This window comes from Embiotoca jacksoni, unplaced genomic scaffold (genome assembly GCF_022577435.1).
Source record: "Embiotoca jacksoni isolate LCO1_2020_lvr unplaced genomic scaffold, fEmbJac1.0.p SCAF_3, whole genome shotgun sequence".
Classification (NCBI taxonomy): domain Eukaryota; kingdom Metazoa; phylum Chordata; class Actinopteri; family Embiotocidae; genus Embiotoca; species Embiotoca jacksoni.
Window position 1 is genome coordinate 4,525,705 of NW_027185381.1, and position 18,807 is coordinate 4,544,511.

Here is an 18,807-nt window from a genome sequence, read left to right on the forward strand (position 1 = left end):
CCCTCACAGCTACAGATACTGTTTGACTAGATGCACGGGGTTCTGAATATGTTTAAGGATAAAAGAGTTTCCATTATCCTTGGGGTACTTTCAATGTCTTTTTGTTGTTTCTTTACCTGTTCTAACAGGTCTGTTACACCAGTGCAATGTGGAGGGCTACAGTACTCCTTTTGGACTTGTATTCAGATATTTATCTTCTGTGTTTGCTTGCAGAGTATCCTGTCTGTTTTTCATGCTTGATTTTTAACGGCACTGAAAGTAAAAGAAAAGAAAAGCCTCATATTTTCCAAACCTCAATGCTTTGAATGTATGAGCCCTGGAGATTTAATGTTGTTTTTTGGGGGGGCTTTAGAACACCTCTCAGCCTTCAGCAGAAGCTCTCAATTGATGTTTATTATGTGCATAACACATACCGTAACAGAAAGAAAACAATAATACTAGACATTTGAATGCCATTCGATGAATAGCTATACATGCCTCTGTGTGCAAAATCCTGGGTAAACCCTGGCTTAAAGTACCTTGACTGAAGTTGATGAATGTCATAATAACATTCAATATCATCCAGTCCAGGTTCAGTTTTATCTTTCTTTTTAGGTTTTTGTGTTTTCATTAACTGCCCATACCATAAATACACAAGAACAAAAATGCTGGTCTAATTTTAGCTTTTCTTCAGTATTCAGTTTAATATTCTAATGCTGTTTAGAACTGGCAGTGGGAGCTTATTCTTTCAGTGAAGAATTCATCAGTGTGTCAATACTTTTAATGGTGATTGAAAATGACGAAAATTGCTTAATTTACCAATTGTTCGCCTTCGTGAAGTTATTTTTTTTCTAAGTTTCTTAATTATCATCTTTCAGTTGTTAACATTATAGGGAGTCTGAGGCTGAATGGCTCAACTCTACATTAACAACTACCCACTCAGTTCTCTATTGAGGTAGTTTTTTTTATTTATATGCAAGAATATAATGAGAAGATTTCTCGCACTGCAATGAAGAATCAAGTTTGAGTAAAACTGAGAATAATATTATTTGGATTGTAAATAAATTCTCAGTTATGTTGGTTTTGGTCACAGACTTGAGAACTTTGCCTACAAAACCAGCTTCTTTATTGTGTCACAAAACCTCTTGTGCCTGGTCAAAAATTTGTGGTTGATGTAATAGGCAGGGAATTCGTTGATGAGAAATTATCTTCTTTTACACAATCGTGGGAGAAAAATTGTGTGTGTGTATCGCCAGGCTGTGGATCCAAGTCAAACCCACCAATTGAAACTATTGTCTTAAAGTTAATTGCATTCAACATCAATTTCTGAATTTTTGTTTTGTTTTGGAATATCCTGGTCAGGATCAAGTTTTTTAATGTCCTGGTTAAAGTAAAGTTTTTTGAGTATTATGGGTACGATTGGGTTTTCGGAGTATCCTGCTTAGGTTTAGGTTTTTGAAGTATTACTGGCAAGGATTTGGGTTTTGAAGCCCGATTATCTCATTTAGGATCAGACTTTTGGATAGTCCCAGTTCGGATAAAGCTTTTGGAGTATCCCTTTTAGGATCGGGTTTTTGCAATGTCCTTTTTAGATAGGGTTTTATACCAAATGGTATAGAACTAAGTTACGTTTTTGAAGTATCGCACGAGAACAAGGTTTTTAGAATAACCCGAAATGGAAAGAGTTTTTGGTGTATCAAAAAATAATCTGGTTTTAGAGTTATCCACTTTATTTATTTATTTTTTTAGTGGTCATGTATCAGGTTATTTTCATATTTATCAGACTTGACTCTTTTTTAGCTCAAACACAAAAACAGATACTCTAGCCATAGACATGTATACTGTACAGAAAAACTGGTTATTTGGTATTTTTTAATGACTTCACATTGATGTGACAGTTTGCACTCTTGCTTCCAGCCAGAGTATGTGGCTATTGGGTTATTGGGTACTGTACTTTCTTTTAAAATTGCAATGACATTTAATCTTCAAATGTGTTGTTTCCCAATATGTTATGTGTTGAACTTTTGATCACATGTATATTTACAGCTTTTCAGCAGTGTTCTAATACATTTGCAGTAAACGAAGACATAAATATCCTCCAAGAAATCACACAAAGAAACAAACTGAGGAGTTAAAGAAAGTGAGATACTTCTCTGCTCTATCTATAGGAGACATCCAGTGTGTGAAAAGATGGTGGAGGTGTAAAGTTTAAATTAAGATCAGGTTAATTTTAGATTTCAATGTTGCTCCTTAGTTGAAAACATTTACAAGTTTTAGCAAAGAAGAGGAGGAAAGGTGATGCAATCTAACCCATATTTATAGCCTCACAGTGCCACGCTGTTTTCCTGATTTCGACTCTTTTTGCTTGTAGTATATCGGATTATTTTACATGTTAAGGTACCAAAACAAATATAGTACAATTTGAGACGGACATGTGCAACCTGTACTGAAAAGTCACAGTTGGACAGCCGTTCATTTTATGGGATCACAAGCCGCAAAACAAGGGCAGCACTTCTTTAGATCAAAGATAATACTGATATCTGGGACCTTGCATTGTTTTTCATGGTCTGAAGTACATTATCTTCTTAGCTTCACACTGTTTTGGTGACTTGTTAACAGATTTTTGGACCTTTATTGCCCTTACAGAGAAACCTGTTTCCTTTATCTAAAAAATGAACACTTACATCGGCTATGAAGTATTCGCATTTTTACACTCTATGTTTATGTATTAACATGCTAACATTACCCTTTTATTATCTATAGTTAACATGTTTAATCAAAATGAAGTTTACAATCAGGCTAAATATTACATACTTATGCTCACCTGAGACTATTTTACTGTAAAGGTCGAGTACATTATCGTGACCTATATACTATGCAGTTCAAAACACAGCTGAGTCCGACAGAGACTGAAAAAGACCCCGACAGGAAAGGGTTCAATGGCACAGTGCCATCACATATGCATACCTTCCACTGACGTAGACTAATATTTTTTTCTGCAGCAAATTCAATTCACTTTCAGTTCAATCTAGTTGTACTTAAATAGCCCCAAAACACAACACAAAGTAATCTCAGGTTAAGATTTTAGTAGAGTCCTTACAACAGAACCGTACAATATTACAGAGAAGAACCCTACAATTCAACAATTCCCACATAAGCAATAGGTGGATGGAAAAAAAACTCCCAAGGGGCTAAAGCTCAGAGGTGGGCAGCCATCTTCATTCACTGGCTGAGAGAAGAGTGGAGGGACAAAAGCATAGAGATACAAAATAAAATAACCTGTGGAAAAACTGATGTGGCCAGTAACCACAGACCAGAAACATGCAACTCTAGGGCCAGAGATACATCCAAAAAAAAAAAAAGAAAAAAGCACAAATCTGCGGGAGCAAGTAGAACTGCATTTTCTTCATATGTCAAGTTCTCTTCAATTTTAGCCTCCGAAATCCGTAGGCAACATACTGACTTTACAGGCAGGGTTTAACATAGTCCAGATTTAAGCTTTTTCTGTATGTAATCCCCCTCACAGCATTACAGTCAAAGTATGCAGTTCACACCATGTGTGGAATACATCCACATAGACACATTTACACATGGCCATTTTAGAGTGTTGCAGAGCTTTGTCACTTATAAAGTCTTTGTTTAGCCTTAGGTCACTACGCATACAGTCCTCTCATCGGTTCAAAGATATGAGATTGCATTTGTCTGACAAGGGGACGCACATGGTCACATAAACTCTGATCTGAACTCTAAATGAAGGCGATTCCATTCAAAACACTTAAGGCCTGCAATTATAGCTCAGAATGTTGCATCAGAGGTAAAATGTCCCCTTGATTGTTGTTGTTTTTCTAAAGGTTTCACTTAATACCTGTCAGTCAATTCACCTCTTGCTCACGCAGTGTGACACACACACAGAGTCTTTCCACAAAAGGAATATTTCCCCCAATTACCAGGCTCATCTGGCGAATCATCTGTGATATTGTGTGAAATCGACTGAGGCGTTGCTGTGAGAGGGAGGCCATTAGGAGAGAAAGAAGCCCATTATGATGAAAAGAAATGCTGCGAACAAGACAGCGAGGAGGAGGAGTGCTGCACTCCTTGTGTATGTTGCCTCCTCCATCGTGCACACACACACACACACACACACACACACACACACACACACACACACACACACACACACAAATGTTATACGATGTATTTGAACCATAACTGTTTAAGATAGGAAAAACCTGAATCCAAGCCACATTTAACTGTCAGCCTGTCACTCTTCTACCACTTTCATTAGCAGCACTCTTACATCTATATGCACAAGGAAAGAGAGTGTGTAGATTGTGTAATGTCTACAGTTCCTCATAAACGTAGTGTGTGCCTCACATTTTTTGGATTTGACTCGAGATGAGGTGCTGCTCATCTAAAATTAAACCGGAGTAAAGTCTAGTTCATCAGGTTTTACTCCTTTACCCCTATTTTGAACACATGGTAAACGGATATACTCGCACTGTTCACACCTGGCTTTGACATGCATCCTGGGTAATCTGATCACAAGTGGACATCTCTAAGTCCAGCTGCTCACACCTGGCACTAGAATGTGACTCCACATGCATTTCGAGTGAACACTTTCCCAAACGCATACATGTAAATAAACATGTAAACATGCACAGAAACGTGAGGAGTCAGGAGTCGAAGCACTGTCAGTCATCCTACGTATAAATTCTTCAGGGGGGCGGACGCTCCTCCACAGCTGCGGTTCTGATGTGAGTCTGAAATCACGGACGAGATAAACTTCAAGTAAACAGCTTGTGATTTTAGTCACTAAGATGCTTGATTGCCACTAGTTCAGTTTGCATGTAAATCGCTCCTGATTTCTGTACAGATCAGCTGCATTTAGCAGAATCACACAGAATATATATATATATATATATATATATTTTTTTTTTATTTTTTTTTTTTATTTTTTTTTTAGTGGATAACATTTCTAATACTAACACAAAGGATCAGGTTCAGTTGATGGTCTTTCAATGTGGCCCAGGATGGCATCGGAATGCGTCCTCTGTCCGTCTCAGTAGTGTTCACACGAGTACTTTAAACTGTGCACTTGTAGCCTACTGTAGCTACAAGGGTTCTCATGACATATGTTTTGTCTGCTCAGACACACATAGGAAGTGCCTGAGCTCTGATCTCTGCTTTGTGTAACCTTTGAACATCTGACAGAGCCTCCTTTCGCTCCAGTTGTCAGTCAGCTCTGTGTGCTGTCTGCTCCACCAACCGTCATGAGTTCTTGTGGATATGCGTGCCTGTGTGCACTGCTGCTTTACATATATATATATATATATATATAGATAGATAGATAGATCGATAGATCTATCTATCGATCTATCTATCTATCGATCTATCTATATATATAATGATATATATATATATATATATATATATATCATTCAGTCTGTGACAGACCTTTTCATTTATGGGGATGTGCCCTTCTTTATTTATTGATATATATCAATACAGTACATTGATATATTGATATACTGACAATTGATATACTGTGCTTCCCTACTCAATATAATGGTATGTAAAGGACCTTTTTGATCTGCCAACATGGCCACAATAGTGATCCCACCTGCCTGCATATCTACTTAGAAGGTTGGTACTCTTGAGTTTTCTGATTTCGGTGCTTCCCTTTCATTGCATCTTTGTTGCCGTTTTACATTTGTGTCAAACAACATTTATTTTAATGAAAATACAAGAGGTATGGTCAAACAGGACATTAATGGTGACTGAATAAGTTCCATACTCACACTGATGTATTAATGCTCAGATAGAAATATAATTATTCTTTTAGTCATATCAACCATTGCTGTTCTCTGCACTGTTTAAATGTAGGCTTAACCTTTATGTCCTGAGAGGGGACATTTGGATCCAGCCACGATTGCACGTTTTGTTTTCTTTAATGGCCTCATCCTGAAACCCTGTGGAGAGAGACGGAGCCATGCATTGTTGTGTTCACATTGTGATTGTGGTCTCGTGGTCTCTTCAGTCTGTGTTCAGCTCCGACAGCTTCTGCTCATTAATTCATTTTTAGTGCTCACGGTCGACTGAGTGCACATTTCCATGCCACTGAGTGTTTTTGGTATTGTGTATGTGTGTAGCGGGCGGAAGCACGCTCTTTACTCCCACACTGTTTCCTGTTTAGTGAACACAGCTCTCAGCAAAATGATACTTAAAGCCGGCCCCCGAAATCCAGCGACCGTTCCCGGTGCTCTAGAAGCCAGCAGAGCATGGTTCAGACAACTGAGAGGCCAGATCCACTTTCACACCGACGCTTCATTACGCAGCTGTTGTCTGCGTTGAGCTTTATGTCATATGTAGATCATTTATTTAGATTAGCACGTCTTTTGTCAGATACATATTTGTGAGTGGGTGTAATGTGTAATTCCAGAAGCTAAGTGAAAGAAAAAAAAACCTTTTATCCCTCAACTTCTTCAGTTGAAAAATAAACCTGTCAGTGCTCTCTGGCGGACATACTTTGAAATGCAGTTTTTCCCACAAAGATTTAGAGAGGAAGCATGAAACAACTGAACTTTTATTAATATCAGAATTATTAAGCTTCAGGAAAACAAGCAGTACATTTTTTTTTTTTTAATTTTATTTATTTATTTATTTTTTTATTTGTGAGATAACTGGTTGCTTAAACTATCCCCAAGAACAATGTGGTCTCAGAGTGCAGTTGACGTATTTAATCTGAAGTGTTCTCCAGTCGGTCACATCCCCTGTTCCCCACTGCGTTGATGTTCCAGCACAAAGAGCCCCGCTGTCGAGTCACGCTGAATCTGTCTGGCTTTTAAAGCCCATTTCCTGCTGCTCCATAAAGAAGCCAGTGTGAAATGAACAGTTTCTACTTCTCAGCGAGGGCACAAGTTTTTCTGCCGCTTTATTGAGCCTCGGCTCGACGAGAAGCAGTTGAAGCCCAAAGCAATCTTTTGAATTTTAAGGAATCTCTTTTTACTGAGCAGCCAAGCAGCACTAATACCATGAGACAGCGGCAGTGGCGTCTTGGCTGTCGAGTTGTGGGCGGACGGTGGAGTGTTTAGTTTTCATACAGATCAAGCACTTACAGAAGATACCACAGGCTGCTCCCCTCTCTTTCCTCGCTCCCTTTAAAAAGAAAATGGTTTGTTTGTAGGGGAAGCTGCAGGAAACCATTTCCTCTCAGACACCCTGGTCGATCTCTTAACTGTGGACCAGTGTGTCTTGTAGCCCCTGAAAGCCCCCTCTGGTCATGCTGATGGCGATGATATTTCCATTATACTAAGTGTGTGGTCTTAGCTGAATGATCATATTGGTCAAAGAGCAAAAAGCTGGTCTAAAAGCTCAAACAACACCATTGTTTCTCTTGCTGTTTGTTGCCATGCCAACTCTTGTAGTATTGATGGAGCAAAGGGATAATTTTGTCTTTTCACCATGGCTTTTATTTCCTTTAAGAAGGAAATATTATCAGGTAATCTGGTTCTAATGAAGTCTTTAAATTCACTTAACCTCACACAGGCAGCCCTTCTTTAAAAGATCATTAAACTGCTCTTACTAACTTACACTCATACTTATTCTTAAATGAAAAATATAAGAATTGCATAAAAAGAAACCAAGCTTGTTAAACATGTCCAAACATAGGCAGCTAGAGAGAGAAAGATTTGTTTCTAAATGGAATGCAGTCAAAGATTGGCAAAATGATGTTTTAAATCAGTAAATATCTGATTATAGTTAAGGGTGAACAAACTTGATTATGAATCTCACCAGACATCGAATGCCATTTTTAGGTATTTGACAGTTTTGAATGTCTGAAGGGACTTTTTTTCCCCCAATACTAAACAGCCTGTGTGGTCCAGCACCCAACCCTAGTCAAATCTCTAAAAACATAAAAATAAACAAGAAAATCAAAATGAGGTATGGTATGTTATTTTCCCCTGAGACTGACTTGCACTGCTATTTTTCAGAGTTGCATTAAGGTAGCTACCATAACAGCCTTCATTCTCCTGGCTGCAGGATTTCCAGCAGATGTTGGAGATTTGCTCCCATTCAACCACAAGAGTATTAGTGAGGTCCAACACTTTGCTTGGCTTTTCCTAGAGTTGGGTTTGAGGTTGGGGATCTGTGCCGACCAGTCAAGTACGTCCACACCAAACTGGGAAAACAATTTCATTATGGACCCGACTCTCCACATGGACATATGTTGGTCCATTATCTGTATGGAGACATCTGAGAGTCTCTTGTCGTCATGTGGAAGTGGAGGTCTAAACTTACTGCTGCTTCTCTCAGCTCAATGCCTGCTCATTATAATCATAACTGGGCTCTTCAGGCTGCTGCAAGAGGATTTAATATGTACACAGACAGGAAGCTGTATTGGGCCAGATCAGAGCCGACGCCACATGGCACTGCCTTTATTTGTCTCGCCGTCTGTCCTCTGGTGTTTTCTCTCTCTCCCAGCTTCCGTCACCCATTCTGTTCTCTCTTCACCTGTTTCCAAGCACAAACTGTAAATTGTGCTAAACTCTCATGTAGCACTAAGAAAACACAGCCAGACTACAGAGTACTTAGGGTTGTTTTCTTCTGTCTCATTCTGCTTAACATCCAGGTCTCCGGAGACAAAATAAAGCTCAGGCAGAGTCTGTTTTTTTTGCCAAAAAAATACGGTCTGTTTGCTCTCATTGTTTGTTTCCTGCCTCAGTGGGATTTATATCATCTTAATAATAATTCCTATTTAAACAGGATGTTTTCCTATGTACTTAGAAAGAAAGTGCTCCAGAAGATAAAGAGAGAAGTAATAGAACCGAAGTAAAACAGGAGAGTGTCACACTCCCTGTGGCCTCGTTGAAATAACTTCACTGAAACCATTTTTTTTTATTAAGAGGTTACTAATCATGAATTCTGCAAAGGTTAAGATTCTGTAGTCCTCCAATCCGTCGATGGGATTAAACTAAAGCAGGCTGGTACGTTCTAGATGGTGGTAGATGATTCATGTCTGGTAGAAGATGGGGCGCCATGGGATGGAGAGGCGAACTAAAAAGCTCCACCTTACATCATTCTGGAGTTATATTTTTCATCATGCTCTCTTCTTGTTGTTATAAGTTTAGGGACAAGTGGAAATGTTTTATTTTATGTGAACATGTCTTTGCCTCAGTTTATGTTGAGATTTTATCCTACTTGAAGTCTTCCTTCCATTTAACGTAATTTTAAAGCCCCACAAAAAAATCCCTGTGTTCAGTCTGAATTCACCTTAACAACATAAATGTCACATCTGTGACATATTGTAGACATGTGCAAGTCCTTATATCTAAATGACAGGCTATTTCCCACCACAACAACACAAATGTATTCACCGATCATCCAAAACATTGATTTTGATCCTTCGCATGCCCCAAAAAATGGTTCCGACTGCCAAGACATCATCTCTGCAAGACCTTTAAAGGTTCCCTGAGGAACCTGCCACCAAGACATTAGTAGCAGATTCTGGGAGTCTTTGAAAGGTGAGAGTTGGAGCAGCCAGGTTTCAAACTTGTTCCTGCACAACCCCCCAACACCCTATTCCCAGTTCATGGTTTGCTCCACTCCGCAATGCTGGCAGCAGGTATTCATCAGTGCTGATCATGAGAACCCCCACAGGCCCTTCTGTTTCTGAGAGTCGCTCAGGTCTTTACATCTGCTCATTTCTTTCTCATTCAATGCGTTAACTACGAGATTCTACTTTTTGTAAGTGTCTAATACAGGGGTCACCAACCTTTTTTCCTCTGAGAGCTAACTTTGCCAAAATAGAAGTGTCCGAGAGCTACTCATGTTTAGTAACATTTATTCAGACAGCTGAGCTCCACCCAAACCAGCCGATTAAGCTTCTTTCATGTGAACAATAACAAATTGATACTCTACACACATTTTGTATCACAACAGCTTCAATTCAACAGCATGCTCATGTTTTTTTTTTTTTTATCTAAGTAGCTCACATCTGTCATAGAAAACAAAACCATGTTTATTACTTACTTTAATTGTCCTGATCTTCTGTCTATTCACATCACTTCTCTTTACATTCCCTCCGTCTGTAGTTTATGTGCATGTTATGCATTCAGTCTTTTCTAAAGTTAATGAGATTGGCTGGTACTGCATGCTGGAGTGTATCTACTTAAGTTTACTCTCATGGAAGTGTTTAAATGTTCATCTGTATGTCTTTTTGTAAAGTTAGATTTCGTGACATTCATTTCAGAAAAAGCTGCTTTCCAATGGTTCGTAGACCCTGATAGGAGTCCTTCACAGCATCGTCAACTCCTCTGGTTGTAGTTTTCAGTGGCAGTAAAGTAAAAAAATTCTCAGTTTTTTTTTTTTCTTTTTTTAAAAGCCAACACCCTCTGAATGAAGACAGCTAGCTGGGTCACTGGAGTCAACCGACTCAACACACTGGATTAAAAGACCACGTGCACCTGTCCATGTCCCGTTTTAGCTGCTCACTCTCAGACACTCTCCTCGCTAGAGTTTCACCAAGTTGTAAATCGGCAATAGCAGACAGAATTGCTGTCTTACTTTTATGGTCCTTGAATAACGTTTCAGCCACCACGGTCACTGCCTCTTTTACAATCCCCCCATCGGTCAAGGGATTACGGTGCTTCGTAAAGACTGCGCCACTTTAAACGAAGACCCTGTTGCTGCATTCGCCTTCTTTGTCGGTTTGGTAAACAGAGACTGCTGTCTTTTACAAGCTGTTTTCAGGTCATTCACCTTCTCTGTTTGTAGACTGCTTCCAGATGGAAATTCCCATTAAAAATTGCTGTGAACTTTGGTGAAGTGGAACTTGACTTTACATTATTTTACCACTTGCTAACCCCCCCCCCTCCCCCCCTAACATAACCAAACTTGACAGCCACTATGAAATATTAACAGCTGATTGGCTGTAAGCTGAATTGCTTTTCATCACAAGGGGACGGGATGTCTGTGAATTTGATTGGGTCGAAATTTAAACAGATTTACTAAGTGACTTTGTGTTATCGAATTTATGTAAATATCGGTCGGGCCTTCAATGAGCTCATCAGAAACAGGTCGCTCGTGAGCTGCTGGTTGGAGACCCCTGATCTACTACATAACCCAGACCTTGACATGCACTGTTGTTAAGAGATAATCAAAGTTATTCACTTGATCACTAATGAGGTTTTGACTCATTAGTGTTCCAGAATTAATTAATGTGAGAGCTCAACAACTTCGTTGAGGTTCTGGAAAGTTCACCTACATAATTAAGACGCCAACATTGACTGCTGGTGGGAGATCAGATATGAGCAGCGAATTGTGACATCTAAAACACTTTTTAAGTCAAATCATCATAAACACAGACAAGCTAATTACCACTCAGTGTGGTTTTATTTTGTTATTAATTATGCGTGATGTCTCATAAATGTTTAACCTGTCCTCAGAAGCAGCTGCTGTCAGTGCTTTTTCTGTTTTTATCTCCTTAGCTCTGCATCTTAATGGAGATCTGGTTACTTCTCTGAGCACAACTTTCAATAAAACAAGAAAACATTAAGATTAAAGTTACTAGACGGCAAATAAACAAGGGTCAATTTTGCATTAATACGCCTTTAGGACATATAGATAGCATGCTGCCTTTCTGTCACTCGTGAATCCTCTGTTTGCGAGTTCGTTTTCAAACTAATAGGCTATCTTACATTGTTTTCTATGCCATTAATTTGGTATGGACCAGGTATGTTTTTCATCTACTTTAAACTTTAAGCTGAGGTGATGACCGGATGAGTGAGGTGGAAAATCAAATATGTTTATTCTTTAATTTTACCATTTCTATAGGATTATTATTATGCTATGGTATAGATGTATATAGATATACCATAGCATAATAATAACGGGGAAGAAGGTAAAATATTATTTCCAATGTGTTTCAGCAACTCCCTCCCTGTGCTATTTTTTTTTTGTACACACTCCTTAGAAGTTTTGTGATGCTATAACAAGATGGCCACTACCTTTGCTTCTGAGAGAGGTCGTTGACACAACTAGCCACTTTGCAAGAAGCAAACGCAGCTATTGGCGTCACATTTTTCACAAGGACAATCTCCTTACAGCTGAGAAAAAGTGTCAGCTGGTACTAAATTTATTTCCGCCATCTTGAGTTGAGTGGCAGCAAGCAGGTACAGAATAATGCAGATTTTTTTTTTTCCACATAAATGTTGTGGGATCCTTCTCTCAATTGAAGCATCACATTTATTTTCTTTTGTCAGTGCAAACAAATGTTTCTTGATCTCATTACATTTCCTGTTTTCAGATAATGTCTCGGCAGAAGTTAAACCAAGTTAATTCTGTTTTTGATTTATTTGAACTCATATGAACAGCAAAGTGTCTCCTGCTTGTCAGTTTTACAGTAACATCCATTTATGTGGAAATAACTCTGGTTAATAAAGGACTTTAGGACTGGGAGTGGGGACAGCTCTCTTGTAGTTTCTCTCTCAGTTTTTTGTGTGGATCTGGAGAAGAGGCCTCAAGAGATCAGCTGCTAATCCACCCTGACACTAGCTCAAAGTTCCCTCAGTATAAGGAGAAAATGGGTTTAAATGAAAGCCACAGCTTATAGAGGATCGACTTTCAGAGTCATTCTTCTGCTCTTCAGCTATAATGCAATTAAAGTTGCCATATATGTGCATTCATTCGGGTCTCATAAACCCTGTCATGTAAAAACGGAATGAAGGCTTCAGTGAAATTTCTGAACGGAGAGAATCCCTCCGCTGAAATCATTGAAGCGTTTCCTGATGATGGGAGTGAGGACAGATTTCTGTCAGCTGCAGGCTCGTCGTGATGGAGAGCTGGGCAGAAAATAAAAATAAAAAATGACAAAACCTCCACACCAAGTCTTTTGAGCTGCCTCTGAATCACTGTCACCACACTGACTCTTAAGTTTGGTGCAACATCGCCATCTGCTGAGTAATGAAAACGAAAGAGGTCTACACTGACTGGGAAGAAAAATACATCACCTACCATCCGAGAGGAGTTGATGGGAGTGTTGTTGGATTATATTTGTTTGTGTTTTAACTGCAAGAACATTTACACACATGTAGGAGTGATCCAATAGATTTTCCTTAAAGCTGCTTAAATACATATTTTACATGAAAAATTCGTAAAATGGGTAGGCAGCAAAACAGCTGTCACTTCTAATTTTGGTTGTGTCACAATTACTGTCTGCTTTAATCTCCGAGTTTCCAGCGACAAGAAGCTTCTTTTCATACACATAAAATACAGCAGGCTGTGTGCAAGATTAGACCATATATACACAAAATATATCGTTTGTGTGTTTTGGATTGTTTATAGTTCATTCTGGATGTACAGTATGTATGTAGGAGTGCTTCAAAAATATAAAAGCATTAAGGATTTGTGACTTTTTAAATTATTATTATTTTTTTTGTTTCATTACGTTGGCCACAGGTCCATCATTGAACCATGTAAGACACCAAATTCATGTGCTGTCTAATTGCTGCGACGGACAGCTGTTTCATCATTTTTTTGTTACTAAACTCACATGCTGAACCTTAAATTGTTACTTGCCTGACAGCAGTGTGAGCAGGTGAGTGGTGGTTACCCTGCTGAGGTTGACAATCTCAGTGACATCCATCATACGTAGTTGTTTGTTTGTTTGTTTGTTAAACTTTGATACCATAACACACACTTATACTACAGACACTAGACTTATATTTTTAGGTCCTAAATGTTCTGCCCACTCCGAGTTCTTCCACTCTCTTGCTGCTTGTCACTTTAAGTATACCTTGTATTTTCCTTATATTTTAATAATGTTTTTTTTTTTGTGTGTGTGTGTCTGTGTGTGTTAATCGGTGTGTTTGTCCCATCAGCCCGGGGACTTCCTGAGGATCTACAACCTGCGAGCAATCCCGGGAACGAGTAAAGTGCCCGGCCTCACGAGCAGCCAATCAGAGGAGGCGGCTCACCTGGCCTTTCACCTGCACGGAGGGACGTCGTACGGCAGAGGGATTCGGATTCTTCCAGAAAACAGCCCCGACGTTCAGGAGCTGAAGAGGTACGGTAGGAGACGAGGATAAAAGAGCTGTAGGGTCATACTCTACAACAAGCTCCAGTTTTGATGTATCATAGCACCAGAAAGGACCAAAACATTGCTCCAGTTTACAATTCAACCCAGGTTTAAAATCAATATTTTACCTGTAGATATATTTACTGTATACATGCTATTTGTGTGAATGTGTTTTTGTGATCCTACGTCTCATAACAAGAAGTACTTTTCTTCTTCTTTGTGTGTCTGTAGAGTCATTGATGCCTACCCAGAGGACGATAACGACGGATTTTCCGAGCTGCACAACTCGGACCTGTTGGAGGACTGGACCACTCCACTGGACTCTCTGGGTATGAATGAGCTCTGGGGTCGTACTTTCGGGTGTCCCGACCAGTTGGCTGAGCAGTTCTTATCACGGCCACGAGATTCTTCCTCTAATGCAACTGTTAGCGGGTAGATTGAAATGAAATCTGTTACAAATCATTCCCATCATCCTAAACTGTACGTTATGCTAATTATCAGACTAACACGTTAAACTAATATGGTAAACATCATAAACATTATACTGACTTGTCATTTAGCCCAAAGCACTGCTGTGCTTAAATAAAGCCTCCTACACCTGCTAACAGGGTTTCCAGACGATGATCACAGTGAACACTGAATCTGTGAGAAATAGTCTTTATATATTTATTCCATAATAAAAACATCTACTGTTCATTTTCCTTCTTGAGCATTTGTAAGCAGTTTTTTTTTTTTTTTTTTTTTTTTTTTTGTGGTGAGTAGTAATGATGCCGCTCACTTTAAATAGTATAGCATGAAAACAGACTTAGTATATTTGTTTCTAAATCAAATTAAAAAGGCAATAAAATCATATAATATATATTTTTATCTTCAGAATGTTCTTTAGAAACTGTGGCTGAGTTTTAGTAGCTGCTAGCATTGCTAATGTTTTGTTTTCAAAAACCCTCAAACTGCTTACAAGAAGCAAAATAAACAGTAAATATTTTCATTCTGGGACACAAATACAAAGACTACAAGTTTCAGTGTTCACTGTGATCGTGGTCTGGAAACCGTGTTTGCTCGAAGGTTGGCTCAGCCACTCTGAGGATCAATCAGCGACCACGGTGGGTGGTTAAGTGTGATGACGTGGAAGTAGTTCCAACAATGGCGGGGGTGGTAGAGTTACAACATATGGTAGGAAAGAAGGAAGAAAACAACTAACTTACATTAGCTGAGCCTTCTGAAAGTCCACGCTTCACCGGAGATAATATAAAAAGTTCAAACTCAACCTGAGGGTTTTAACATTAGACAGGGAAACAGCAGCAGCTTTAAAATAACTCAACATTAAAAAAACAGACCTGCAGGCCTGATGTCTGTTGTGTAACTCGGACTGACAGAATATTTAGGACACGGTTTAAGGGCATTCATATAGATATTATTATTTTATTTATTTTTTTTAATTATTATTATTATTATTTTTAATTTAACCTCTATCAGCAATAATAACTCCTACAATTTGGAATTGTACAGACTTATGTCATTCAGTTTTAAATGGGATAAAATATCAGGCAGAGTCAGTGAAGAAACAAAAGGAAAAAGATAAATTAATGACATAAAGCCAATGATATGAGCTATTGTTATCATACGGAAGTGGTAGCATCTCGTTCTCAAGTCTGTCAAATGTAAAATGGTTTTAAGTTTTAACAGCTAAGTTGATTAATTTTGCTTCCTAAAAGGTTCATGTTTGTATAATATTTGCGTAGTTTTTGCTTTTATTTGCAGTGAAAATTGATGCCTCTCAATTTTATAATATATAGCATATAATATAATATAGCAAGGAAAACAGACCTGGTATATTTTATTTGAAATAAAATTCAAAATACAAACCTATACAATTTTAATCTTCGGAATGTTCTTTTAGAAACTGTTGCTGAGTATCAGGAAGATATTCACAGTAGGATGTGTGAGCTGAATCAGACATATACACTAACCAGCCACTTTATTAGGTACACCTTGCTAGTACGGGGTTGGACCACCTTTTGCCTTCAGAACTGCCTGAATTCTTGGTGTCATAGATTCAACAAGATGCTAGAAACATTCTTTAGATCCCGGTCCATATTGACATGACAGCATCACACAGTTGCTGCAGATTTGTCGACTGCACATCCATAATGCGAATCTCCCGTCCCACCACATCCCAAAGGTTCTATTGGATTGAGATCTGGTGACTATGGAGGTCATTGGAGTACAGTGAACTCATCGTCATGTTCAAAAAAACAGTTTGAGATGATTTGAGCTTTGTGACATGGCGCATTATCCTGCTGGAAGTAGCCATCAGAAGATGGTCCACTGTGGTCATAAAGGGATGGACACGGTCAGCAACAATACTCAGGTAGGCTGTGGCGTTGAAACAATGCTCAATTGGTACTAAGGGGCCCAAAGTGTGCCAAGAAAATATCCCCCCCACCATTACACCACTACCACCAGCCTGAACCGTTGATACAAGGCAGGATCGATCCACGCTTTAATGTTGTTTACGCCAAATTCTGACCCGACCATCTGAATGTCACAGCAGAAATCGAGACTCATCAGACCAGGCAACGTTTTTCCAATCTTCTATTGTCCAATTTTGGTGAGCCTGTGCAAATTGGAGCCTCAGTTTCCTGTTCATAGCTGACAGGAGTGGCACCCGGTGTGGTCTCCTGCTGCTGTATGCCAACTGCTTCAAGGTTCCACGTGTTGTGCGTTCAGAGATGGTCTTCCGCATACCTCGGTTGTAACGAGTGGTTATTTGAGTTACTGTTGCCTTTCTATCATCTCGAACCAGTCTGGCCGCTCTCTTCTGACCTGACATCAACAAGGCATTTTCGCCCAGAGAACTGCCCTCACTGGATATTTTATCTTTCTCGGACCATTCTCTGTAAACCCCAGAGATGGTTGTGCGTGAAAATCCCAGTAGATCAGCAGTTTCTGAAATACTCAGACCAGCCCGTCTGGCACTAACAACCATGCCACGTTCAAAGTCACTTAAATCACCTTTCGTCCCTATTCTGATGCTCGGTTTGAACTTCAGCAGGTCGTCTTGACCATGTCTACATGCCTAAATGCATTGAGTTGCTGCCATGTGATTGGCTGACTAGATATTTGCGTTAACGAGCAGTTCAACAGGTGTATCTAATAAAGTGGCCAGTGAGTATATGTCTGCCTGCTTGTTTTAAGCCTGTGGTGCTCATTGATTTGTCTTCTCTTATATCTGCTTCAGTAGATGTTTTTTTTTTGTTGTTTTTTTTTGTATTTTAGATGGTGAAGCAGTGAACTGTGGCACAGGTATGAAACACAACGTTGCAGCAGCTCAACAGGTCTGGTGTAAGGTTGAAAAGTCCAGATGTGTAAAAAGGAGACAAATGAAAGCTGTGTAAACCTTTGAAGTACATGTAGTCCTTGTTTTTTGTGATTATCAAGGCTGTTTTAGGATCCAGTCAAAATTAATACTTCTTAATCGTTTTTATAAGTCGAGAAAGGACTGTGTCTATAGAAGAATTATTTAAATTTGTTTGAGTTTTGAAAAGGTTAACTTTTTTGTTTTGTTTTTTGTGTTCAGAGAGATGCTGCAGTCATGACATGCAGCCTGTGACGCTGTCTGAGCTAAAACAGAGCGGGCCGGGTCGAGTTTACCACATCAGAGCCCAGCTAAGATCCTACGAACCCCGCAGACTTCACCAGGCTCTGAAACTCTACTGCAGCAAGTGTTCATCAATGTAGGCACACACGCCGAGTCAGATACATTTACAACATTTACACCTGCGGTTTACATTTCATCTGTATCCATGTATCTAAAGCAAAAAGCATGTCACGGACAGCCAAACCACATCTCGAGGTGATTAAGCAGAAATAGTCAGTGGATCTCTGCAGGTGTAAATGAGTGTAATTAAGACATTTGGTTTGTAAGCTTTGAAGATTGCAATGTAATAAGATACCATTTAGGGATTGTGCACTGTGATCTCAGGGAGGATGTCCCAGATGATGAGTTGCTGGCACAGATCTTCTCTGAGGCATCCAGGGACTCTGCACCGTGCAGTCCTCCACCGTGGGCACTCTATGGACAGGTCGACTTCCCGGGATCCCCAAACCGAGAACTGAGCATTCACCTATCCACGCAGCTCATGTGTGAGGGCAAAACCAAGGAGCTCATCTTCCTCCGGGGTAACAGCTCATATCAATTCTGATCATTCTCCTCCTTCCTCCTCCTTTAAAAAATTTTTAAAATACACATTAAGAGAAATAAATATTCATTAAAAAAAAAAAAACGCCTTCGTATCTTGCAGGTTCGACTTTGAAGGAAACATGCCGACTTGCAGACAGTTACCAGAACATCTTACCTGTGAGGTCATCAGAAGGTCACCTCGCTCTGCTCGACCTGTCAGCACCTTTCCTGTTCAGAGGCAAGAAGAGATACTACGGGTCAGAGATAATCCTCACACACTCTCATAAATCTTAGAGTACCGTTTGAGCTTTAAGACATGTTTTATTCAGTTTCTACACAAAATCTGTGTATATGTATATATATATATATATTTTTTTTTTTTTTTTTTTTTTTTTCCAGTGTAATTGATGACAACTCAGTTGATTTTTGAGGCTGAAATTTACATTTGTAGAGTTTAAAAAACATTCCAAACAATATATTGTTCATTAAAATGTATGTAAACATATTATAAACAAACATTTTTACAAAAGGGCCATATTGATGTGGGCTGACAGCTGGGTGAGAGCATCAC

The 18,807-nt window shown here is 39.2% G+C and overlaps 1 protein-coding gene across 1 annotated transcript in view; it reads left to right on the plus strand.

Moving 5' to 3' along the window:
• Nucleotides 1–18,807, plus strand: part of pot1 (protection of telomeres 1 homolog) — a 70,704-nt gene that overhangs the window by 44,983 nt on the left and 6,914 nt on the right. The window contains exons 11-16 of the mRNA XM_069162422.1: nucleotides 13,857–14,041; nucleotides 14,285–14,382; nucleotides 17,333–17,359; nucleotides 17,634–17,790; nucleotides 18,039–18,235; nucleotides 18,358–18,493. Coding sequence (XP_069018523.1) covers nucleotides 13,857–14,041; nucleotides 14,285–14,382; nucleotides 17,333–17,359; nucleotides 17,634–17,790; nucleotides 18,039–18,235; nucleotides 18,358–18,493 — 800 coding nt within the window. The remainder of the gene's footprint in view (nucleotides 1–13,856; nucleotides 14,042–14,284; nucleotides 14,383–17,332; nucleotides 17,360–17,633; nucleotides 17,791–18,038; nucleotides 18,236–18,357; nucleotides 18,494–18,807) is intronic.